The sequence below is a fragment of the Phalacrocorax aristotelis genome, chromosome 7, assembly GCF_949628215.1.
Source record: "Phalacrocorax aristotelis chromosome 7, bGulAri2.1, whole genome shotgun sequence".
Taxonomy (NCBI): domain Eukaryota; kingdom Metazoa; phylum Chordata; class Aves; order Suliformes; family Phalacrocoracidae; genus Phalacrocorax; species Phalacrocorax aristotelis.
Genome location: NC_134282.1, coordinates 9,976,904 through 10,003,154, shown reverse-complemented (window position 1 = coordinate 10,003,154; position 26,251 = coordinate 9,976,904). Strand labels below are relative to the sequence as shown.

General features: G+C 46.4%; 1 protein-coding gene across 50 annotated transcripts in view; it reads left to right on the top strand.

Moving 5' to 3' along the window:
• The window catches only part of MBNL1 (muscleblind like splicing regulator 1), a 109,543-nt gene that overhangs the window by 56,555 nt on the left and 26,737 nt on the right, over positions 1-26,251 (top strand). For all 50 annotated transcript variants that reach the window (XM_075098713.1, XM_075098721.1, XM_075098716.1 and 47 more), the window contains one exon: positions 24,079-24,249. In XM_075098713.1, coding sequence (XP_074954814.1) covers positions 24,181-24,249 — 69 coding nt within the window. In that variant the 5' untranslated portion in view covers positions 24,079-24,180. The remainder of the gene's footprint in view (positions 1-24,078; positions 24,250-26,251) is intronic.

The following is a 26,251-nucleotide window of genomic DNA, read 5'->3' as shown; positions in this document are numbered from 1 at the left end:
GTGGATATTAACAAGCAGAGCGGATTTAATGAGTGCTGGCCTGGGGAAAGTTTAAAGGAAGATGGGGCAGCACGGGGAATTTGGCTGGCTGTGGCCATAGCTGCAGTCAGGACGCATGGTACCACATATGCTGTGAGCTGTTAGAGACACTTCTGCTCATGCTTTGCCTGCAGTCCACGTCACCTTCCCCCTGCAGCCCCCTCGGGTACTGATGTTGTGGTATGGGCAGAGCCTGAGCCTCTGGCCTCACCCATCTTCAATTTACAAAGCCTTTTGTTCTCCTCTTCAGTTCTCCTCCTCCACCCCTCTCCTCTCCTTTTGACTCACTTGCCTTGTGGTGGTGGTGTGCTCTCTGCAGTGCTTTTTCCTATGCTCTTTTGTCTTACCTATCAAAATCAATTGTTTCTATTTTCTCTTTTATTCCCTGCTCTTATTTTTGTAATGGCACTGATTTTGATGGTTCTCTAGAGCCTTGCTTACCTGTCCTGAGGGCATATCTTTCTGTCACCAGGTATTCCTAGCACGTTTCTTAGATCTGGCCTCCAGGTCTCTTAAAAAACTCAACTTACTGCATCTCCCCTGTGTTTCAGTGCCTGCCGTCTGACAAATTTCATGTGTGATCTCTCTTTTCCACCAAATCCTCTGCTCTTCAAACACCTCCTTTCCTTCCACACCCCATAGACAGCAAGGAGATTGAGAAGGAGTTGTGAAGATCCCCTGCCTTACCCTGTGGCAGATGGGTAACTTATTTTTTTTAATCAGAGAAGTTTCCACAAGAGTTGCTTGCCATATAGCCAGCCCTTCTCCTGTTTCCTTTTGAAGTGTGTTTACTATTCATTTATGTAACTTCCTTATATATGATTTCTGGTAATCAGTCTAACTCTAGGAGAAAGATTTCACTATTTGGTGGAATATGAAGTTCACCTAGCTAGATGGAATATGAAGTTCAGCTAGGGCCAAAGCTAACAGTTTTACTTATGTTATAATGCAGTAGAGAGGAAAAAGAGAAGAGCAGTGTTTGTTGTGTCTTGCATGTTTAAGGAAGAATGCAAGTCTGATTTTTGGTCAGCCTAATCTTTTATCTCTGATTGTTCTCTGATTTTCACTTCAAAAAAGACAGCATTCAATTGCCAGCCAACAGAAGTCAAGAGGAAAGGTGTGGGGACGTGGCAGTGCCCTGTGGGTAGCTGGCACACCAGGTTTCAGGAGCTGTGGCTGACCTGTGGATGCTTTTAGGCTTGAGGTGCATGCATTGTCCTTGCTCATAGGTTCATGCTGCTGGGTTCATTAATTCCTCTGGAACTACTGATTAAGTCTTGCTAAATTTTGTTGCCATTCATAACTTGTTTAGTGTCGTAATGTCAAGCTACAGGAAACTTTGCCATTGTCTAATTGCAGCACAGGCAGCATGGTGAGATGTGGTGAGGAGCTGTATTTCATGCTGACCCTTGGACAGCTGGCCTTGCCCTGTGCTGGTGCATGATTGAACATTAATTACCGTTTTGTTTAGTGTACTTCTGCTTACAGCAGCTTCTGACAGCTCCAGCTCCGTCAGCGCAATAAATAATAATCAGATGCTGACATTTCTTGGCTTGGTAGGATATGCAGACCAACTGTTCGCTCTGGATTCTTCTTGTGCCCCTCCCATGGATACAGTTAAGTGAAATACCTGTTTTGTCAGAGTATGTGTGCCTGCCACCACAGGTACATTTCTGTGGGCTCTGGCAGTCTGTGCCTGCTGGGCTGTAGGGCACACAGTGGTGCCAGGACCAGGTCACAGGAGTGGCTGCACCTCGAGGCATCACATGGTACTGGTGGTGATGCCCGGTGTCCTCTGGACACCGTGTGCCATGGGGGCTGTGTGGGTAAAGGAGCATGTCCCAGGGCTTGGCTGGCACAGGTACATCAGCCCAGCTGTGGGCCGTTGCTCATAACGCTCATTTCTGCTGTTGGTCTTAGGAGGTCCAAGTTGACTGCAGAGGGGTGGGTGGTTGTTTTTTAGAGATGCTTTTTGTTGGAAAACACTGTCTTGTCAAAAGCTGAAGCTATTGGCTTCACCGAGTTCCCTGTTGTGGAAAACAGGTGGAATTTTTTTCTTAAAAATTGTTAAAGATTTCATTATTATTTTTTGGGTTTGGGTTTGGTGTTTTTTTTTTTTTCAGAACAGAATTTCTTCAGCTTTTATTAGTTTCTAAAGTTCTTGTTGGACAGGGAAAGTATTTTCTCCTTTACTCAAGTACGTTTGTGGTTTTGTCCTTGAAGTTGCAGCAATGATGCTGGCTAGAAGAGGGATGTCCTCTGGCCTGAAGTCTGTTGTTACTGGAAGCTTTAAGCATTTCTCCTTCCTTTTCTATGTATTGTGAATTTTTTCTTTCCTCTTTTGTGTCTCTTTTTGAACAACCCCTGAAGGTCAGACTCCGTTGTGCCATTTCATTGTCCCGTGCTGACTTGCTGGACTCTTGTCTCATGCTGGGTGCTGGGATTAGTGGAATATTTGGCAGCCAGGCACAGACAAAAGGCGCATCCTTCCTCCTGCGGCAGAGGATGCCCTGAGCAGCAGCCACCAGCGGTCCCAGAGCAGTGTGGCACAGCAGTGTCTCAGCATTGCCTGACCCTGGGGAGCAGCGAGGTGCTGCCGGGGTTTGCAAGGCTGCGTGGCACTTGGTCGGTTCTCCACATGCCTCTGTCAGTGGTACCGTGGTGGTGGCAACCGTGAACCAAAAGCAAACATTCGCTGTTAAAGTGCGAGTCACCCCCGACTGGTGCAGTGGGTTCGTACGTGGGACCCCACACTGTTACTCTCAGGGTCGCAATGTCCAGATTTTGTCTGCTGTGATGGATGTTAGTGGTTCATCAGCCCTGGCACCCTCACGTACCTCAGAGCTGAAGCCCTGTGGAGATTAAATCTCAGGGTTTAATGTTTTGTAGTGTAGTGACATTAGACTAAAGCAGTTTTGAAATCCAGTGCAATTAGAGGTAAATGTGAACCGTGCCTCCTGCGTAGGCCTTTCTTGTGTGGCTGTGTGTGTTATTTCAGTCTCTTTTTTTTTTTCTTTTTTTTTTTTTAAGTGAGTAGACTGAATGGCCTTAATTTGATTAATGTGTAAGCAAACTGTACAAAAAGGGCCAGAAGTTTTAAGTTTTTGATTGCCAAAGACAGAACTCCATGTCAGGTGCCAAAGGCAGCCTGTCCCCTGGTGCCGCACGCCTCTGCCCAAGCGGCACCCACACAGGTGTCCCTGCAGCTGTAAAAATGCTGTTGTTTGCTGTAACACCCAAGAGAGTCTCTGTTGCAGTTCCCCGACATCTCTCCACCTTCCCCTCCATAGCTATTGCTCTCAGTTTATTTTGGCAGTACTGGGTATGTGGAGTAATTAAGTAGAAAGATTTGGATGTTATTGAAGCAATATGTTTCCATCTAAGAAAGTTTACTGTATTGTAAAATGTCTCGCACGTGTGGGGGTTAGGGACCAGAGAGCTGTTTGCATTCCTGAAAATCAGGTCACTTCTCCGTGCCTCCTTTCAGCGACTTTCAGTGGACGTCCATGCCCTGCAGTTAGTGGGTTTTCCTAGCAAGCGAAATGCGCTGGGTTTATTTTGACTGGTTTGACTCAAAATGCCAGCTAGCTCTTACAGAACTGTACAGAGAAGCAGAGCATGTTGCTCAGCAGAGAATTCATTGTGGCGTTACTGAAAGAGATTCAAGATAATTTCTCATGCTGGTAATTCAAAAATGTTATTCTTTGCAAATTTTTGGAAAGAAGTGTTTAGCCCTGAGAAAGCAGCTATTCACTTTTCCAGGTAAAAATAGCAGTTGCTTCCCCTAGTCCCACTAACCTGCTCTTCATTACTTGTGTAAAAATTCATTAGAGCCCCATGTTTGGTGTTCACTTCGTGAAGATTCACTTTCTGTTTTCACAATCAAACAAAAGTGGCATCTCAGAGCAGAGCTCAGTGGGTGCCTTTGAAATAATTTCCCCGGGCTTTGGTATTGATTCACAGAACAGTTCCCATTTGAGTGGTTGACCTTGGTTTCAGGAAAATGTTTTATTTATCTGAAAATAATTTTCATATTTGTAAGGGGTACCTCAAATTTCAAATTTCAAATTTCAAAACTGGCAAATTTCACATTCTGTCTTTTCCCCTTCCCCAGAAAGCAGTCCTCTCCCCCTAAACTGATCATATCAGCAGGAGAAGGCACCGTTTAGCTCTTCACTGTTGGCACGTGCTCAGGTATCTCCTTCGTTCTCCGCACAAGCCTGCCTGCTCACAGGAAAACTGCTGGTCTTCCCAGCTGACACCTTGTCTGCCTTTTAGTGATGGAAATGACCATTTAGATGTTTAAAATTTGGAGTACAAATTTTCAGTATTTGATTGAAACATAAGATAATTTTTCAGCACAGCTGCTTTGAGATAACAAAATCAGCTGAAATTAGCCCGTACCCAGTGTAGTTCCTTGCAAAGGAGGGAGACCAGCAGGAGTGATGCAGATATGTCTTGCCAAATATTAAGCACGTCCTGCAGGGCACTGAAAGCCTGCAGCTTCCAGTAATTTCAGTTAACATTTGGGGCTGATAGCGTCCCCAAAGGGTAGCTGACCTTGCCTGGTGCTCCTGTGATCAATCCCAAGTCAGTGGGTCTCTCCTGTCATGAAAGAGGTCTTAGAGCAGGTCCTCTGCGAGCTGCATGTGTTTGGGGTAGGAATGACAGTTCTGGTACTTCCAACCTCTAATTAACCTTTTGGCGGATCCATTCACCTCTGGCTTTGGAAGTTTGAAGCAGAGGGTATGCAGCAGTGAGGCAGCCCGGCCTGTGGTAGGATAGTTCTGCTGCAGAAGTGGATCTGAACAGGCACGTATTATGTTTGGATTTGGCTGGAGAAAGAATCTGGTTGAGAGAGAGACTTTGCCAGGCGAAAAAATCAAAAGCACAGAAGGGCTGTATGGCACGGACACCCCAACGGGGCGGGGTGCGTGGAGCGTGGCTGATGACAGCCATCAGTGGTGTGCCGAGACGCCCAGCACAGGCACAGGACCCACAGTGGAGCCACCACCCATGTGGTTGGGTGGGTGGGAGAGCAGCAGCACCGTCCGCTGCACCTGGGGTTCTGGAAACGCTGCTGGGAGGTCTCACCATCAGCAAATAGTGGGGTTCTCTGTTCAGATGCTGTGGCCACACAAAACACAAACTCAGAAGGGTTTGTTTCACTGGTGCTCACTTGTCAAGTCAAATCCTATTTTGAAATTAAGTTTAATATTTTTCCATACTTCAATCAGAATTTGTCACTTCACTTGAATAAAATAGTATTTTACCAATTACTTTTCCCAGTAATGTCGTTAGGTAATTTTTAGTTAAATTTAGGAATAGTTTCAGTTCATGTTAATTATTTTTCCATCAAGAAAATACTTGTTTGACAAATTTATTCTAACTGTATGTAAAATAACATGTCAAGATGCTGTATTTGCTAAAAACAAGGTAGAATACTACAAAAGGGATAGCAAGAAAATAGAGAAATGTATAATTCTTATGTAAATCACATCAGTAAAAAACCCCAAACCATATCAATGTGTTGGCATTTTCAGGTTACAATTCCAGCAGTGACTTCCAGTGTCGGTGGTGTGGGGCTGCACTTTTCACCAGTGCTTTTAAATCAACCTGTCTTCAATAAAAATCGAGACAAAAAATAATGACAGCAATTGACCTTCAGATTGCTAAAGGAGGGCTGTTGGTGTACTTTTGGAAAGTGGAGAACAATTTATTGATATGACGTTAATTTTTTTGTTATTCAGCAGTGACCTTAGCTATAAATGCGAGAAGAGGCGGCACAGCGTTGGCAGGCTGCTTGGCCACTGACGTCTCGCCCGGCGCGGCAGAGCATTGCAGTCTGTGTCCTCGTTTCACCTGGGGCTTCATCCCTCAAGAGCCAAATTATTAATCAGGATTGAGGCAGATTAGACACCTCCCAGGTTTCACTGCCTATGTAATACAATATGCCATTTGCTTAAAACCTAACCTACAAGGGACCCAGCACGAGTAGGTTTTGAGAGAAATGAAACACTGCCACTGCAAAAATAGACTAGCAGAAGTAATATGCTTTGTAAGGGGTAATATTGCGTGAGAGTTTGTAGGGATCACTTCTCTTAATGGAGTAAAAAAGAATGAGCCTTCAGAATAGGTCTGATGGTTGTAGGATGTTACAGAAAAGATTTAGCAATTATTTTGGACATCCAAACAAATCTGGTGAGATTAATACCAGTTAGGTATTAGGGGTGGGGAATGTCCTTCTTTTTGTCACTGTCTGACTGGGACTGGCACCCCTTTGCAGTGCCTTCATACCTGAACACGTGCGTTCTGAATGCACCTCCACGTTGTGTCTCGCTTGAGTGTTGTGGCAGCCTGTTATCAGCTCTTGCTTTTATCTTTGTTTTTAAATTAGTCCCACAGGTCTACAGCGCTCTGCTGATTTTGTGCCTTGAAAAACAGGGATAAATTTCAGCAGCAGTGGTGAGGTGTAATGTGGGCAGCTCCAGATATCTCTGTATTGCACTGGCTTCTGCTGCTTTCCCCATTATGTAAAGGATTGCCTTCGAACTACTATTATTAAAAAAAAAAACAACCAGGCACTTTGCAGAAGCAGTGGAAGTGCAGGCAGGCAGGCACAGCTGTGAGCACAGCTACAGTGTTGTGGAAAGCTGTTGGAGCAACACGCTGGAAATGAGATGCAGAGCTTAAAGAGGGAAATTAATCACATGTATAATTAAAGTGAAATTTTCTGCAAATATTTTATACATTTTTTAAAGGATATTTTTGGTTTTGCAGTGGGTGCATTGTGAATTGGTTATCAAATCGCTCATGTTTAGAAAGAAGCATGGCAGTTTGCAGCTGTAATCTGTTAACGTTGCTCACGTCTCAGACTCCATAATTGCAATGTGATGGTGTATGATCGCCATAAAGCCTCATCAGAGCTTAAAGGATGGGAAAGTGCGCTTTTCCTTTCTAGAGTAAATGATTTAGTATGCAGAGGAGAGGCTTTCTCCCACTCCCCTCCTGGTCTTTGTTCTGGAGCTTACCCCAAGCCCCTTATTCATGTCTTGAAAGGGGCCCTTTGGTCTCTGGCTGCATCCAGCTGCAGGCTGGGGGGAGGGTGCTGGTCCATCCGTGTGTCGGAAGGGCCGGGTGCCCTGGGTGTACTGTGGCTGCAGGTGTCTGTGGGAGCTGAACACAGCCTTCAGGGGTGCCAGGGCTGGGGGTCCCTCGAGCAGTGGGTGCCCCTCGCCAAGCTTGGTCCCAGGGCTCCGTGCAGAAGGATCGGCACAGTGACGGTGCCTTGCCCCCTTTCGTGATGCTTGTTTGCTTTGTCCATCCTGTATGTTCCAGGTTAAATTTATTACGAAGATGCCATAATAGTGCTCTGTGTTGTATCTGTGGTATAAATTGAGCATCAGATTGGCATCACCCCTGTCGCAGAGGCATGGCCGGCAAGGTCGCTGTATTTGGCCTCCACTTACTCTCTGTTTGCAGGTGTAAGCAACAGGTGATGGCAATTTCTCTCTCTTGAAATCTCAAAAGCAAGATTTTATTTTTAAACTACAGCAATTCAGTTTTAAATATAGCACCTGTAATGGAGAATTCTGCTTCGTATTTACACTTGGGTAAGGACACTAATTATCCAATTTAGATCACCATGCCAACCACATCCCCTTTTCACCAGGTAGAAGAGACTTAAAATGCCAGTGCGATGCAAAAACAAATGAAAATAGTTACATCTGGGTTTTGGTTTTGTTTTAGTTCTTTTTTTTTTTGTATTTTACATGTGAATATATCTACCTTTAAAGTTACGTTTGATATCTAATAAGAAAACTATGCTTGAGTCAATGGAACCGTGAAGAGTGTGCGGGCAGGCGCTGGAGGCGGTGCACAGCGAACACCCTAGGCAGTGGCGGTGGAGCTGGAGCTGGGACTGGGACGGAGGGAACACTCCTGCAGACAGCCAGGGCAGGTTTCTAAATAATTTTAAAATACATCAACTACGTAAAAAGTGTATGATAACATACATCGTGTCATTCCTCTTGTGGCATTCCTTATTTAAATATGCTATAAATAACATTGACCTGTTTCAGCAGTTCTGCCCAACAAGAGTCGTGTCCTTTTTGTTTGTTCCCCCAGTTTGGATGCAGCATTTGACAACTTGCCTGCTTCCTGTCGTACCACACCAAAACAAATCAGAAGTCTTAAAATATTATTAAATATTAATTATGCTGCAGTACATCCATTAAACAGTTGCAGTGGAACCCGGTGGATCGTCAGCTTACTGCTCATTTTAGTAATTTACGTGGAACTACAGAGATCCTAAGCGCAGAGGCTGGATGGCAAGGGGACTGTTTTTCAGACAGAGTCATTTACAGGGAGAGTACACACCGTGAACAGAAATGTTAATAAAAATAATTCTCAGTACCTGCAGCTGGTGAGTCTTTGTACAGTGCTGCTTTGTTCACTGCCGCTTGCTGGTTGGCGCTGCGTGAAGCTGTAACGATAAATAGATTAAATCTTGCATGTGCTTTACTTGATCTTGACATAAACTCATTCATTTTACTTTTAAAATGTTAGTTATTATATGCTTGAGTAAAGATCATACGGATTACTAGAGATTGCTCTAACAGGATTTTATGGCTTTAGGAGTTTAGAGAGAGTGGTTTCTGAAATCCTTGGTAGAAATGTCTTGTAGTTTCTGACGCTGTCGTTATCTACGTGCAGCCCCTGGGAGATAACCAACTCGGGGGGGCGTTTGGTTTTCCTGTATTGGCCCGGAAAAATGCAGTTCCCTCTTGTCCTGCAGTACAGCACTGGTCGGGTGCAGGTGGAGGGTTACTTGGGAAGAAATCCTGTGTTACTCCACCTCAGTCTACAGAGTTTGTGTGGATTGGGAGTGGTGGTATAAATATAAATATCGATAAATTGATACATATGATGTGTATATACAGGCATGTGGATATACAAACATCTGTAATAATATGAATATCCATCCCAAATTTTATATTTCTGTAAGCTGTTGATGCATTTGCCAATGGCTATTATGAAGCAAAGATTCACAGTGATTTGGTGAGTCTCCAGCGGCCACCTTACCCCCGGGGCTACAGACTGACTTGAGCTGGACAGACGTTTCGGTGACGCCGTTGCAGGTGCTGCGCAGGAGGAGGAAGGTGCAAAGCAAAGTGGTGCAGGCGTGAATATTCCCATCCACGTCCCTGTCCCCACCCTGTCCCCATGCTACCGTTCCTGGAGCTGGGGACCATTCTGCGTCTCCCCTTGTTTTTCCCTGTCTGATCCTGTTTGAGGTTGTGCAGTTTGAATTGCCGGTGATGACAGGGTGAGGGCTTGGCTGGGCCGGAGCAGAAGGTGCATCCCGTCCCACGCCGCTGGCTGGGGGAGAGGCTCGGGCGAGCCCTGGAGCGTGTCCCCTGCCTCAGTCCCCGTGCGTGGGCTGGGAGGAGTGCTGAGCCCTCCCAGCACAGCCCGGGGCAGCTCCCGGCAGGTTTCAGAAACAGCAGGGCGGGATTCGCTGCTGGGCTGTTTTCTTTCCTCCGGGGTTCATGCTGGGAGTCTGCTTACTCTGTTTTCGTTTCTCTTTCTTTGCTTTTTTGGTTTTGTTTGTATTTTTTTAAGCCTGTTGAATTTCATGGGAATTCGATGGCTCCTTTTCCCATACAAGTGCCATTAGTAGTAAAAGCCAAAGTGATAAATGAGAGGGTTTGGGACTTTTATCTACAAAGTACACGCTCAAAGGCGTCATTAAGCGGTCACTTCAGTGTGTTTTATGGCTCCACTGGATATAAAAAGATGCACAAAGGTAATTAAAAAGTATAAAACTTGTAGCCAAATCAATTTAATTATTATAACCAAGATCACATCATGCCAAAAATTGAGACGAAGTGTCTTAGCAAATTCAAACGAGTCAGATTTCTCCTTTTGCAAAGGTGCCCGTGACACCTCCTGGAGCGCTCGTACAGGGCAGCAACATAAGTGTGAAACATGTGGTCTATAATGCGTCAGTGTTTTGGAGAGGTTGATTTATCCAAGTGCTAAGGAAGTAATTAACCTGTTTATTATTATTATTAAATGGTGAAATGTAATCTAACTAGATACATAAAGCAAGTGCCAAAGCAAATTGAGGTTTATAGGAATATTAATGAACGAAAAACGTTGCCGTTAATTAGGAGGGGGAGCATGCGCATGAATGGCGTCTTCCAGTGGTTCCCTGCAGATGTTCCTTTTTTCCATTTGTGATGAACTTAAGCAATATACAATTCATTATTTACTAACATCAGTTATTTTGGTTGATGAGTTGCTTGGATGAGATCAGGGTGGTCAGACATGGTCTCTCTGCCCCTGGCTGGCGGCAGCAGTGCCCCAGTGCCCTGGGGCCGTACTGGGCCAGGGATGCTGGGTGGCTGCACACCGCAAGCTTGTCTCAGCACGCTTGCAGCATGGATCCAGCCCCTCTCCTGGTGTCAGTTGCTGTTGTGGCCACGCACTCAGTGCCGTGCTCCTCAGCTTCAATGTTTTATAACAGGGATATTCAGCTGTGACTGGCCGCTGTGTGTTTATGTGAAATCCTTTGTTTAATAGAAATTCAGCAGTTATTGTCAATATTTATTCTTGTCTGTTGCTATTTAATCAGCCCCTTATCACATTTTGTGCTGCTTTCCCTCTGCGAGCAGGGATTCTGCCGCGGCTGTTGTGGCTGCTGGTCTCCGCATGTCCGTACCAGCTCAGCGCCGTGCTGTGCCCGGGCTGCTGTCGGACCTGAGTGCTCGCACCCCACGGCTGCAGGAGGGGTTTGCCTCAACCACTGCAGCGCTGTGCTTGGTTTGTAGGTTGGATTCTACCTTACTTATAAGTTTCTTTATTTTGAGGCTAATATTATAAAGCTGGGGCTGGTGGCAGTCTGCTCGCCTCAGTAGCCACTGGAAGCAGGTGGTGGGACTGGCAGGGAGTTGGAACTGGGCTGTTGCTCCACGGGACATTTAGGGATGATTTTCCAGACTGGAGAGGTGTGCTTGGGTGGATAAAGCTTGGTGGTGATAACTGGGAAAACAGGTGAGTTCAGAAGGGCAGCTTGAGCTGCTAACAAGGGGAGAGGCATAACTGCTGCATCCATCACTGCCGGCCTCTGCGCCTGCAGTCCTCTGACACTCCACACGTCGCCAGGCCGCTTGCTATACTCAATGGGGAAGCATGCGTTTCGAGGGCGGGGTGTTTGTCTCACCCAATTCCCCATGTGTTTGTTGTAGGCAGCTGTACCGCACGCTTGCTCCCAGGGTAGCCTGACCACGATGGCGCCAGGAATGTGGTTATTGTCCATAGAAACAAGAGCCTGCTGGGTTTTGCCGTGCTGTCATGTATTTTCATTTTATGCATTGAAACCACATACAGAAACAGAAATGTGCAGATGCTTTTCATCTTTTTTACTCGGGCACAAAGCATTGATTATCCCAACTTGGCATTTGCCCTTCTGCTGGTGCTCTGGAGCTGGTTAGTTTTCCTCCAGTGTGCTAGTGCTGCGGAGGAACCAAGAAAGGAATGCGTTGCCTGAATGGCTCCAAAAACAGCGAAACGCAAAAATGTCCATGCTTATCCTCTTGGGGTGAAACCACTGTGGTACAGGAGGTGTGAACCAGCGAGGCTGCAGGCAGATCCTGTTTTGAGATGCTATATCGAATTTTGGGCTGGAGCCCAAGTCCCCCCAGTCCCTCCACTGTCAGGGAATTCAAGAGTGGTGTGTGCCAAGGGCCAGCCCTGCCAGGGCCTGCACAGGGCAGAGGGGCACTGGTGATGGGCCAGCTGCCTGGATTTTAATGAGTTTTGGAAGAGCCTAATGTGAAAAATAGAGAGCATTTGTTTTTAAGGGCAGATCCTTGGGATGCTTTGTGCAAAGTATAAAATCAAGTATTTCCACCCAAGGATGGATAAGTACATACATCTCGTTTAAAAAGCCTTTGTGCTCACTGGGATGGAGTGCTGCTAGCAGGTGTGATCTGTACCTCCTGCAGTAATCTGGTCCCTAGTGAAGGGCTGCGTTAGGTGTTTGTGTGCTCACATGGCTCCTGTGAGCGGCTAATGACGAAGCACACCTTGTTACTGTCAGGGAATGGTGAGTTTGTCTGGCTCAGCCTCCGGAGAAACTTCAGGGATGCATCAGGGTGAAGGGTGTCCATACCCTCTTGTATCCCTCTTGGGGAGCAAAAAATGAGCTCCCACACATCTGGAGTGTGCAATTTTGGACAAAAGAAAACAACCACAGCTGTTTACCCCGGGAAAAAAAAACACCTGAATTAATTTTCAGCTTTCACCTTACGTGGAAAAAGTGTGTCTGCAGATGGTGCAAGCACTGGCTCCTGTGCTGCAATTGGCACCCCCGTGCCACAGCCTGGGGCTGAGGGATCTTCACAGGGCTGGTGCCCCCACCTCCTTCTCACCTCCTTCCTCTGAAGACGTAAATTTGCCACCAGCAGGCATTCTGGTTGCACATGAAAACTATTTGGGAGTACCCAAGCCCGTGCCCTCTCCTTGGCAGGTTGTCAGGGTGTGAACTGGGGCCTGGCAGTGGTGGGGGGGTGCGGCAGGGCCTGCCTCGGTGGGCATGGATGGGCAATCGTGGTCCTGTCTCTGGATTGCTGCCTGGCTTGGGCGTCATAAGCATAGCCATTGACTCACCGGGACTGCGGTTTGTATGCTTCAAGTCAGTAAAATAGGTCCAGTAACTCTTTTTGTTTAGTATTAAAAAAGTTCATCTGAACGTATGCTTGGTGGGCCAGCTACTACAACAAAGCAAGTACAAACGGTTTATTTTTAAAAGCAAATCATAGCTTACGTGTAGTTAAATGTTTTCCTGTAAAACACATGGGCATTGGTATAAATAGTTTTACCATTTACAGGCAATATTCGGATTTTACATAACAGCCATCTTCCTGCTTGGTTTCAATGCACCAAGCGCTCTGCTGTCAGAAGGAATTTATACTCCCTAAAAGAGGGAGGTGTTTGCATGTTTGTTTTGGATCAAAAATACTTAATCTGTTACAGCTGTACTGTTCAGCGTGGCTGCTGGTTTGCTAGATCTGGCTCACCCAGATGTGAGTAGGTTGGGTACCCGCAGCACGGGGGGACCAGCAGCACTGGTGCAGAGGGGCCAGCTACAGGCAGAGACCCCTGGCCAAGAGGAAACATGAGCAGAGCATCCTCAGCTGTGGCTGTTGCCATTCAGTATTGCGGTGCGTTTGGAATACCCAAAAATGTCAGTCATTAATAATTGTTAAATAGTGATGGGGTGGTAAATGTTCATGCACCGCAGATGGGATTTCAGCACTCATACGAGTGTCTGCTGGCCACAAGAAGCTTTTTCTTTTGTTTTTAGGAGATAGCCTGTTAAATATTAGAGGGTTATACAGCTGATTTTTGAAAAGTAGGACTTGCTAACTCTGATGGCACAGAAATGCTTTGGTGAGTCCATCATAACGTTGCAGGTGGTTAAATGCTGTGGTAGCTGCCGAAGAACATCAGCAGAGATTAAAGCCTGTTTCTGGTAGATGATTTTATGTTTAAAAGCCAAGTTCTTTGCATCCTGTGGCATAGAGGTTGTCTCATTGATTTAATGGTAGCAACAATGACAGCAATGCTGCATGCAGGTTAATACATTTAACTGTCATTTTACAAAACCACCTGAGGAAACAATGTTTGCTCAAAACCTGGAAAAACTCCACAGGGCCAGTGTTTCTTTCTCTTCAGTTTTGTTTTGGAATAAGCAAGAGCAGAGTTTGGGGCACAGGTTGTGTTTCCCTGTGGCACTAGGCGGCTGTTTTTACCTGTTGCGCACAAGGTGCCCCATGGGCACCTCCATGGCACCAGCTGCAGGCTGTGCGCCCCGGGGCAGAGGCAGCTCCTCAGGCCTGTCCTGCCTACCCATGGCCAGCCTTCACAGGCACCCTGCTTTTCGCTCCTGTATCTCAAGCCCTATTGCTAAGCAGAAATTTTTAATTGAAGAATTGATTTGGCTCCAGGACATCCTGAGCAGCAATGTATGCTCAGTTGAAAGGTAGGTTGTTGCATCAGTCCTGTACTTAAGCTGTGTTTATAGGTAACAGTCACTTTTTAAAAAATTTTGTTAGCGAAAAGGGGTGAGGGGAGGCAGCTGCGGTCCCAGCCGGGCAGCACTGCGGGGCTGCAAGTGAGTGCCTCAGCTCTGAAGCGAGCAGCCAGCTCGTGGTGGGGGCGAGCAAGCCGCCCCAGCGTCCATGGCCCGTGCTGTCCCTGCTGCAACATGCAGGGCTCCATCCGCTCCTCAAGCTGCACCAGCAGGGTGGTGTGCCTCTCGGGGCAGCAACGGGGCCTGTGCTGGGACCTCAGGAGAGCAAGGGGTTTATTCCAGGGACCCTGGGGGAAGAGCCAGGGTATATTCCAGTAACGTTTCCACATGCAGTGAGTAGCATGTTGGTGTTCTCACTTCTCTGCCCCTGGACTCCTATGGTGATATTGTAATGGTACGATGTTGGTGGATTGATGAAAACCAAGGAGCTTTCCTGTTTGCTTTTGTAAGCAGTAGTTCTTGTATAAACATGCGCAAAGTGGTGTAGTAAGTACTTGGTAACTTGGGTTGTGCTACCGCAGTGGTATAAAAATAGCATAAATAAACAGACCCAGCAGGCTGGTGCAGCTTAGTTTTAAGACTTTCCCAGACCAACTGCATTTATGAAACTTGTCCATACAGATGTATTTACTTCAGATATGTGTAGGGTGGTCAATATTAACCTAACTCCAGCAGCATAGGGAAAAACTCCATGTGGAGTCAGGCAGCTTGCTCTGACTGAAGGAAGGGGTCAGTGCCATACCAAGGACGTGCAGAGTCAATGGCACACATGAGCATACTGGGTCTGTTTGTTTTTTTCTGGTTTTATACTGCTGCAGAAGGATAACCTTAAAAAATGATGGCAGGATCGCTGTGCTCAGTGTGCACTCCCCAGTGTTTATTGAATGACAGCAGTAACCGTGATCTTTATTTAGTCTCTGTCCATGCAAAATTCTTCTGTGTTTCTACTTTGACTGTGCCCAATCTCATGTTTTCTGGTTGTCCCAAATCAACTCTTCTGCAAAGGATGCCCCCTCTCCAAAACTGCAGGCAACCCAGCGCTGTCCATCTGTCTGATTGCTGGTAACATCGCAAGTAAAAACGCAGATGCAATGTGGCCTGTCTGTCGCTCTCTCCTGTTGTATGGGTTTGTTTGCAACGGTGCAGTGCCAAGCGGTGTCTTCCCCATGGCTGTGTACGCCCCATGACAGTCCAGAGCCCGTCCAGATGCTAGAGGGAACACTGACAACAGTTACACGTTATGTTACTGCAAATACCTCCCTGTGGATATAACCAAATGCAGGGTAAGCCCAGCTTTGAGGAACCTCAGCCTGAAATTCAAGTGAGTACTGGAGGCGGTGGATGTGGTGGGGTCCCTGGGGCTCCTTCTGGGAGAGGAGAGTTCATGTTAGGTGTTACACTGGGTGATGGCACCGTGGGTGCAAAGCCACAGCGGGGTGGTCTGGGTCCTCCCTGATTTCTTGCACCCTGTGAGGACTCAGTGTGGAAAACCTCCTGTTGCTTGCTCACAGGTCTTGTGGGGACAAGGCACCTCGGCTTTGGCAACACCCGTGTGCAGGGACTGCTCTGGGATCCTGCAGGTCCCTCGCGCAGGCGCCATGGGGTCCTCACGGCTTGCACCCAGAGGAGTAATGACCTTGTGAGAGCAGTTTGCTAATTAGTCCTTACTTATTGCATCACCAGGCTGTGCTTTCCAAGAAAGTTTTAGACTGGAGCCAAATCCACCAGGGTGATGAGTTTGCTGTTCTTCCTTTGCATGAGAGAAAGACAGTGTTTCTAAGGAGAGGTATTGGAAAGCAATTATTTTTAATTTGAATTGGTTTAAAATTTATGCGGGTAGTGAAGCTGTAGATGCCTGCAAGTTCTTAAAACAGCTTTGAAAGCCTAATAGCAACTTATTCAGACTCCAACTACTCAGGGACCTGCTTTTCAGACCTTGGTGCAGGTACTGGCACAAAGTGTGCACGCTTTGGTCTGCGTGTGCATGGGATTGGGGGTTCACATGCACCTTACCGGTGTGGAGGTAGAAACCAGCGGCGTGCCAGAGACGCCAGAGCCACGGGTGCAAGAGCTGGACCCGATGCCACCCTGAGATCTTCTCTGCAGATTGCATGGCTGGAGAAGAGTAACTTGGGTGCCATTGATGCATAAACCCACCCAGTGTCAGCAGTGAGGTTGCTGCCATGATCTCTGCTGCTCCAGTAAGTGAGAGGAAGGCTCATTCCTGGCCTTTGAAAGAGCATTTGCAGGGTACACAGGGTTTTGCCGGCAGCTGTAGGCTGCACTGTGGCCGTGGGTGAGCAGCCAGGGCTGTCACTGCACTGCACCGCGTGCCTTGGGGTTGCCAGTGGGTCACGCCTCTCTGCTGGGCAGTGGCACAGTTGCAAAGAGGGCTCTGCAGCAAACTAAGCTCAAATTATCTTCTTGTTAATTAGTTATTGACTTCTGCTGATATTTCCATTAAATATTCCCTCTAGGAGAAAGTACAAATTGTTAGTACCCGTATTACCTAAGCCGTAACTGCAGTGGATAAAAGAGCTTGTAATCTCAGAAGTGAATCCCAAGAATACTTTTTCATTATTAAACATGCAATCAGGGTATTTTCTGGAAGGAAACTGTCTTCAGAGATAAAGAATTGCTGTTGTATTTCTAACATTTAGTGTGGGATCTGAAAAACAGAGTATATGCACGTCACAGAAAAATGGTGTTGTAGAGAAGAACATGGTAGCGACCTCACAGAAATGGCTAATTTCTTGCTCATCTAAGTGAAAGTCTTAAATATTAAGGTGTAACAGCAAAATCCAACATGTTTGTCAGGTGATCCAAGTCTTGTAGAAATACTTACACTCTATTTTCAGAATGCAGCATTTTTGGGGTGATTTTTCCATGGCAGGATTAACTATGGTTTTCTTTTTGTCTGAGTTTTGCATGTTTCCTCTTCCACAGTTCTGCAAATACCCACATGAAGTGGTTCCCACTTTGTGGGGGATAAAATTAAATTGCATAGCTAGGAGGTGCTTCTGGTGCTTTTTGGGAAGGCAACGCCTCGGGGACAGGTGCGTGTCCCTGCTCCCCTGAAGGCAATGGGAGGAAAAACTCCAGACCTGACTCCTGATCACCAGGCCTCGGTTAACCCCTGCTGCACCTCGATGAGGCATTACAAGAGACTGAACTCTGCTGGGGTCAGGCACTTGCGTCCAGGCTGCGGCCGGGGCATCGTGATCCCATCACCAGAGGGGACTGTTCTTTACAGCATTTTTGAGCAATGAGAGTGAAATATACAGACTAGGAAATAAATTTGTGTGTTAAAAATCAAGACAAAAATGGAGAGCCAGTGTGAGTTTGAAAGATTTAGTTCTGTAACAAGAACAGAAGCAAATGTGTACTTGCCCCATATTTCAAATCAGACTTAAAAATCTCTTTGTATAGTAGCTGCTGTCAGCTAAAAAGATTATACTTCTTCCTGGAATTTACCAATCATTTAAACACAAACCTGCACATCTAAATGTGTCTGTCCCAATAAGTAGTGATTTTTCTGTAAGGAAGTTTGAAAAATAAAATAAGAAAACCACATTTCCCTGTGGTTGGGAAGTAATAACATAACATGGAAAGGTTCACCCCCTTCACTCCAACCCTTCCACGTTGCAGTGGTTTCCCAAATATAAAGGTAAGTGCTGTTGTCTAGCACTTGGAGAAGGCAAGGTGCATGCTGAGAGGCAGCCCTACTCATTTCCTCCCGTCTAGGGAAATAAGTAGAAAACTCAAAGAAAACAGGCATTTTCTGTCAACAAATGAATAAACAAAGTAAATATTTTCCTATGGAGACATTTTTATTAATTCCTATTTCCAACTAAAAACTCCTCAGCACAATAATGAGACTAGCAGTTTTTACAAAAACATAGGAGTCTTCAGGAAAACATCTAGATTGCAGGGTTTGGTGTGTAGGTCATAACAAAAAATTGAGATTAGCAATAACCATTTTTAAGGGAAGCTTTGGGGTCTATTTTTTATTTCTTAGGAAACTGTGCAAGGGTGAAAAAGCCATGTTTGATGGCTTCCCTGTAGGATCCCGGAGTCCCTGGCCATTTGGGGTCACTCACCCCTGCACTGGCTCCTCGTGGAGCATGGCAGCTCCCGCTCTTCTGCAGTTGCCATCTTTGCAGCTGCTCCCAGTTTGGCTTTTTTCACTTACCCGGCTGCCGTGGTTTTGGCCGGGATGCAAACCCAGCTTCCCCAGGGCAGCACCGCGTGCTGATGCCGTCTGGCAGTGCTGGCACAGCCGGTGAGTGGTGTGTGCTGTGTGCTTGTGAAGCCAGTGGCAAGTCTGCTAGTGCCCTCTGAGCATGGGACCTGGCTGTTAGGGGCAGACGAGGACCTCCAGGCACTTCTGGGTGGAGGTACAGTGTTCCCCACAGCCAGAGCCAGTCTCCTGCACCCAGGGCACGGGGGCTGCACCAGCTCAGCATCACACACAGACATGAGAAGGGCTCTTGGAGACACTGCTAGGAGGAGGAATGGTGCAGAAGGTAACATGCATGTAGATCAGCTTGCAAAAAGATGTCTCTTCTTGGCACTGCCCTTGCAAGCCCTTGCTGTTTCATGATGTTTGCATGGTGTTTAGATTAGGCAGGTATTCAGAGGCGGGCCTGATCCAGCAGACAGTGGGGGTGGACGGACAGACAGAGCCCCCAGGCGGTGCTGGGCCTGCGGCCCACCGCCCAATCCCTCCTTCCTCCCCAAATGGTGCTGAGGAACAGCCAGGTCCCCCATGGCTCCCCCACAGCTCAGCATGTGCTTGCCATGTGCTCAGGTCAGTGACCTGTAAATATTTAACACGGGCGTGGGAAGTGCTGGAGAGCGAGGCAGGAGGCGTTACCAGCAGAGGATGACGCCCTCGCTCCCCTGGCCCTGTCAGGGCGGCTCATGCCAGACCCATGCCGAGCACTGCAGGGGGATGCGGGGGTCACCTCCCGGGGCCCCCACACAGGTCCCTGGCGGGTGAGTGCCACCCACTCCTCCCTGTCCCTGTCTCCATCACCTGCTTTTGCCAAGGCTAGACAGCTTAAAATACTGCAGACATCATGCTGCCCTAATTTAAAGACAGTCAGGCTGGCCGTTCAGTTCACCCTGGGCTCTCTGCCTGAATGTTGTTGATATGATAGCTGGAAAAAAACATCATGTGAGAGCGGCCCGCTCATCTTCCTGCTCCGGCATTCCTGCTGGGAGGATGCCGAGCTGCCTGGCTGACCGGCCAAGCTCGCCTCCTTCCTCCTCGCTCTGCAGGGCGTATCTGTGAGCAGGGTGCGCACAAAGGCTCATCACGGCACGTGGGGCTGCGCTCGCGCGGTGATGCTGCTGTTGGGAGCGTGGTATCTGTTGAGTGCTGGTTAGTGACGGCAGGATTGCTTAGCGGGGACATGTGTGGGGAGGGCGCTGGCGCTGCCCTGTGTGGCTGGCAGGCCGTACAGGCTGCCCGGGTCTTGTCTCCCACGGGAGGCTGGTGGTGTGGCCACAGAGCATGGCATGTTCCAGCTGGTGCATCCCAGGCACTGCAGCGGGTCTGTGTCCATGCCCGGCTCCAGGAGCATCGCCTGGGCCCTGCCCAGCCTCTTCTCCCCATGGCTGCCAGCGGGGAGTTGCCACTCTGGCTGTCAGCTGTGGTGTGAACCAGAGCCGGGTTTCTTCCTGCAGGAGTCCTGAGCGCAGAAGTAAACGCGGGATCTTGGCAACAGGTTTTTGCCCAAATATCACATCACTGTAGGAGTGAGTCCCTCCCCGCCACTGTCATGCTGTGCACCCCTAGTTTCCCTGCTGGCTCTGCCCCTGGCAGAGGCCCTGTCCCACTTGTCTCAAAGGACGGGAGATCTGTGGGCGGCCTCTGCTGAAGAGCATGCCTGAGGAGCCTCAGGAGCATTTTTAATGATTTTTAGTCCAAGAAGATTCTGGTAAAACCCTACCAGTGTGCTGGTACAGCATGTTGGGACACCGCTGGCATGCTCAACTTTTGCTTCTCTGAATTTACTCGCTTATAGTATTCATTTTTTTATGATGAAAAAAACCAGCAAAGGGTTCAGAAGAGGTTCAGAGAGATGAAAACCTGCCTTAAACTTTGTTGACTGAAGTTACCAGAATCTAGTAAAAAGGTAATTAAGAAACTACTTGCTCACAGTATAAAGGAGATGAATGCAGTCCTTGTTCTTGATTGAGATTTTTGACAGTGGTTTTCACCCTGTGGTTTCTGACTCCTGGGCACTCTGTGGACTGTTTCTGAAGGTCCATGGAATATAACTGAGACAAGAAAGCCATTTCCCAGAGAAGTCTGCATTTCTTTTGGAAAATTTGTTAGGATCTGAAAATTCAGAAAGGTTGAAAGTGAAATGCTGCACTAGACTCCAAAGCAACATACAAACAAGAAAGATGTAAACTTTTTGATAGTAGCTAATGATAACTAAGCATTACCAGTTTACCTGGGGATGTGGTATATTCTTGTAGTCTTTAACTCAGAGAAAATTGTCTTCCTTAAAGATCAGCTCCTAAGCAAAGAGAAATCATGGCTTTGATGGGGAAACAATGGAGGGGGTTCCTTATTTCCCAGGAGCCTGAGGACATTGCATTAGATCACTGGAATTGTTTCTTCTGGCCTTAAAGCATTTGAGTCTATGAAGTAAATTAAGCAGTCATGTTCCACTCATTGGATCCAGTCTAGAGAGGTGTGGAGCAGCTAAACCCCGCCACTGAAATAAGGGTATTGAGTTTAATCTGCATTTTGGAATCAGGTTTGTTAATTGTTTCTCTATGATTCCAGCAACACATGTCGTTTCATGTTACTCATTTAGCAGTAATTAAGTCTGATTTTTACACTTCCAGGCAGCTAGTACATGTGTAATTTTGCCGTGTGTTACTTAGTGGTAGCAACAATTAACATGGGTTTTAGTATCAAGAGGAAAATTGACATAAATAAAGCTGTTCCCAAGTGCTCGCCTTTTACCTACCATTTCATATAATTGTGAAATGCTTTGGTGGGGGCAGTGGTGAAATGAGGTTGGTTTATTTGTGCAAAATGGCTTAAATACTGAACTGTGTTGTCAGTAAGGCATTAAAGGAGAGAACTGAGGGTCATTTTGTCTGAAAGCATCCCCCAGGCTGAAAGCGTGCTTTTCCCCAAGTGTACAGACGAGCTGGGTGGGAGATGTCCCGCATGCCATTTCGGTCTGTCCAACCCAGGTCCCTGCGCGGTGCTGGCTTTGATCCCCACGGACGTGCTGTGCCCACCAGCGGCTGCCCGCTGCTCTCACCGTGTGGTGCTGGAGGAGTCCTGGGGAGCTCCCATGGGCGGAACAGTAACCAGCAGATGTGTATGTGCACCTGTGTATATGTGCATATACACACACATATATAAAATTCACACTCCATAAACACTGATTCCTGTTGCCACCATCAATTTGACTTTTCTGCTTATGAATCGTTTGTGTTTGTTCCTAAAGTATCCTAATCCTTATTTGCAGTAGGAAACTCCACTCCCCTGTAAAAATATTTTTTCAGGCTGCACATGGTTTTTTTTTCCTGTCTTATCTGTGGTATAGATGTTGTGCTCTTAGCTTTTGTGCATTATCTGGCCCCTGTCTTGATTGCTTTCCAACATTCGGAGCTGTGTTATTAGGGAGATTTTCTTGCAAGTGAATTCAGCGGTCCTTTCCATGCGTCTGCTCTGGTGAGGACAGCCTGTAGCACCCCTCAGTCCAAGGAGCAAATGCCTGTGGGAGTCCTGTGACAGGGCTGTATAAGGGGCAGGCAGAGGCCCCACACCAAAGGGCACGGCTTTGGGGAGCCCTCCGACATCTGCAGCCCCACGGCTGAGGGCCAGCAAGGCAGCAGCAAGCACAGCATGGCCAAGCGCCAGGGCAGCCTGCACTGGGGTTTCTGTTCATCTGCGCCTTACCATTGTGACTGGCAGCAGTTGCTCAGCTCTTCTGTGTTGTCTCTGGAGGTAGATGGGATCATGTAATGGAAAATGCATTTAATTCAAGGAAATATGCTCAGGGATTACAAACGGATGCTCTGAAAGATGAACTTCCTTTGCTGTTTGTTACAGTACTGGTCTTCATATACCTAGAGTGTTCTGTGATCTTGGTGTGTAGCCTAAATACATCCACAAAAGTTTACATAGTTTTCTTTGTACCAGCTATATCTTCTTATGCAAAGATCACTCAGATGTCAGTTGAATAACTATGAAAATGAGTTTTAAAAACTTTGAACCACCAGCAGGTGAGATGGATTGTGAAGGGGGGCAGCAGCAAAGCACTTATCCCAGCCTTAAGGGGAGACAAAAATCATTGTACAAATTAGATTTCTGGCAGATCTTATAACAAGAATACATTTTAACTTTCTGAGCGAAATTGCAGTATAAGGTCAAACTACATTGAATTAACGTTTCCCGATAAAAACAGTTTCTTACTTAAATTAAGGCTGTCTTTTGCTTTATCATTGTTCCTGTTTGGATTTATTTCAAAGATGAATGAGTAAAGGAAAAAAAAAATGTAATTTAAGGAATCTGTTTTTTTCCAGAAAAGGATTCAATTCTCCTTTTTAGTTGTGGGTTTTTTTATTGTTGTCATCCCTTCAGTGAAAGTATGGGCTTCAGTGTTACAATTTTAAAGAGCAATTAGTGTGTAAAGCTTCTATCTTAATGAATTTGCATTTTCTGAAGTCTCATGGCATGGGAGATCACAGCTTACATGCCATGAGAAGAGGGGATTCTCTTCCCCAGGAGTGGGGGTTTCTCTTCCCCAACCTCCCTCTGCCACACACCGTGGCTGTGCAGGGGGTGCTGTTTGCTCAGGCTGTGCCTTTCATTTTAGAGCTTTTTATAGTGGGGCCACAGTGAGGGGCTTGGGGCCAGTTGTCAGAAGTCACGTTCATGCCCAGCTCCGCGTGCCCCAGCCGCCGGGCGGGCGCCCAGCGCTGCCGAGCACCAGCCGCCCCACTCCCAGCTGGGAGCCCGCAGGTGAGGGCACCCAGAGCAAAAGACTGCGTTCAGAGAGTTCACCAGGCAGGGCTGTCTTATGTGCGAAGCTGGTTTACTTGGTAATGAGGTACAGCGGGGTTTGGATAAGGATTGGACATAGAATTATTTTATATTATTTCTTGATGAGAACAGTTGTCAAATTGATGAATGTCCTTTCATCCAAATGGAATTAGTGCATCAAATTTGTTGTTTACTACATCTGAATTTAATGAAAAGTTCAGAAACGAGTCAATTCTGATTTTTTTTGTTTGGTTTATGCAATTGCAACAAAAATGCACCACATGTAAGAGGTTTTCTAGAAGATGTTGTATTCCAGGTCTAGTGAAAGCACAGAGCTGGTGCTGTTTTCCTGGTAATAATGCTCCTTTGACCACACGTCTTGCTGTGCATTCCGTGCTTCTTATGCTCCTGCACAGCAGAAAGAGAAGCGAGACTAATATTTTCAGAGTAGCACATGAACTTTTGTAGGCTCACTGCTGCAGCCAGACTGCATTTCTTTTGCTGGGCTTCTGGTCCAGCAGCTGCCTGGTTCCTGGAGGCAGCTCTGTGGTCAGGGGGGGTTGTTCTGGGTCCCCTTGGGCAAGGCTTTCACTGAGCAAAAACATGTGCCCGTAGCGGATGGGCATGCTGGACTTTCAAAACAACTGGTATTTGCTCACCTTCAGCAACTTTTAAAAGAAGCAGTATTTTTTAGAGTTGTACTGTGGAAATGCATAGTTTAGAAAAGCAAAGCAAGCAGCTGATACTAGAATTGTCAAGTTGCTCTGGTCAGTGTGTGATAACCTTGAGAAGTAGCCAAGAGCGTTCCTTCTAGGTCTGTAGTGTGTGTTGTGTTTGTTTTAGCCAATAAATACATGAGGAACGAACATACACCTGTAGCTTCTAAGCCAATTGTGTCAATTCTGTTCTTCAGGGTCGATGTTCAAGGGAAAACTGCAAATATCTTCACCCACCACCACACTTAAAAACGCAGCTGGAGATAAATGGACGCAATAACCTGATTCAGCAGAAGAATATGGCCATGCTGGCCCAGCAGATGCAGATTGCCAATGCCATGATGCCTGGTGCCCCATTGCAGCCTGTGGTATGTGCACTTTTTGGCTTCGATCAATGAGTACAATGAGTTGTAGTTGAAGTTAGCAGGTGTGCTTACATGCCTGTAAAATCCCACAAACATTAGTAACTGGTGGAGAAATCAAATAAAATGAAATGCTGGTCTGTATGTCTTTGTATTGCTTAATTCTCCCTTGCCTGAAGTAATATTGTTAATTTAATTAATTTTGTTAATCTTTTGTTAATTTAATTTTTGCAATTTATTTCTTAAGAAAGTGAGTGATCTGTGTGGGATTTTTGTAAATAGATGTTTCCATTGCAATTTCATGTGCTCTAGGAAATTCCTGGGCTTGAGAGGATCCCCATTGGATGTTTTCCATTCACTCAGGGGGACCTTCTCAGGGAATTACTTGCTGGAATTGGACTTTGGTTTTTACAGCACATTGTCAGGCAGAGCAGAAGGCTTGGTGCGAGTGATGTACGGTGCATGTCAGTCTGAGCTGTACAGTCCACAGCTCAGGCTTGGCGGGAAGAAGGAGAAGTACAGATAATCATACTTTCTACAAAAAGCCAGGGGGTGAGGGAAGGAGAATCTATCAGAAATCTCTCATCTGGTCATAGTAAAATGTGGTCATATATTACACCATATCTGTTTCTCTTACGCCTTAGTAAGCGCAGTACAGTGTTCCATGAAGTCGAGCTCCGTGGCTGAGGTTCTTACTCTGCAGTAATCCCTCGTTTCAGCAAATATAAATATCATTGGCATCAACCTGTCACGCACATATGTGTCTGGGAGCTGAACACCCTGCGCCAGATCCCTCTCGAAGGCAATCCGGAGAGGTCATTTGAGCTAACCTATGGATAAATTTGGCCCAGAACCCTTTTGATATAAATTTCTAGCTCAGACATGAGAGGGTTCTGATTAATGTATGGGCGAGACTGGCGGTGATTAATGTATGAGCAAGGCTGGTATATTCTACATAAAAAGGCAAACAATGCTCCCCTGGCTGAAGCTCTCTCTTTCAATGGGTAAAATGGCAAAAAAGGAAAAAAATAAGTTGAAAATATATATAAAATATATATATCTGCATTAGCACTTCTCTGACAGTTCTATTCCTTTCTTGCTGGCAAAGGTAGAATTTGGGGAGTTTAATTTACCTTTAGATTCTTTCCATTAGGAAACCTATATTCACTCTTTTAGATGAGTGCTTCAGCTTTTATTTCAAAAAACATAGTGACAATTAATACTCCTCAAAATACAGGTAATTCCTTAGGAAAAATAATCTCAGCAGAAAGGACTCTCATATTGTGCCAAATGGTTATTTGGCCCCATGTTTTGTGGGTCTACAGAATACCAGAAAATATTTTGTAGCTTACTTGATTCAGTTAATGTAACTGTAACTCTCCCACAGAGCTTTATGCCTCGGCTGTTTCAAGAAAAAGCGTTCTGGAGAAAAGCAGAAAATGTGGTAGGATCATCACAGTAAATTGACTTTAGTACGTATTAGCACAGCATGAGAAGATACCACATTTTGTTTTCTCTCTCTTGATTGGCTTTTCTTTAAATAAAACTGTCTGTATCACGTCGGCAAGGAGATGAGCTGCGGCAGCATCAGCACACAGACACCAAATGCTGTCGCACCGCGGTGCTTCGGGGGATGCCCTGACACTGCGCCGTGCAGCCTGCTCCTTACTCCAGTCTTGCGGGAGAAATTGGGCTGCCTGTGGGCTGGTGCCCGCTGCTGCTGGTTTTCAGATCAGAACCAAATTAAGTGTCTGTACAGCTAGGCAGCTCAAAAGCAGGCCATACTTTACGTGCTTTAACTCCAGAGCAACCTCAAAATGATTTTTCAATTTCAGCAGCTCAAAACAGACATGTGCACATGCCACAATTTTATTTTTATTTCCTGATTTGAGTACAGTGATACAGCCTTAGCGCCAGCAAAATCATATCTTGGACTATGAGAAAGCTTAAGTCAAAATGCAGCCAACAGTAAGAATCATTGCTTAAAATATTCTTCTCTGTTAACCTG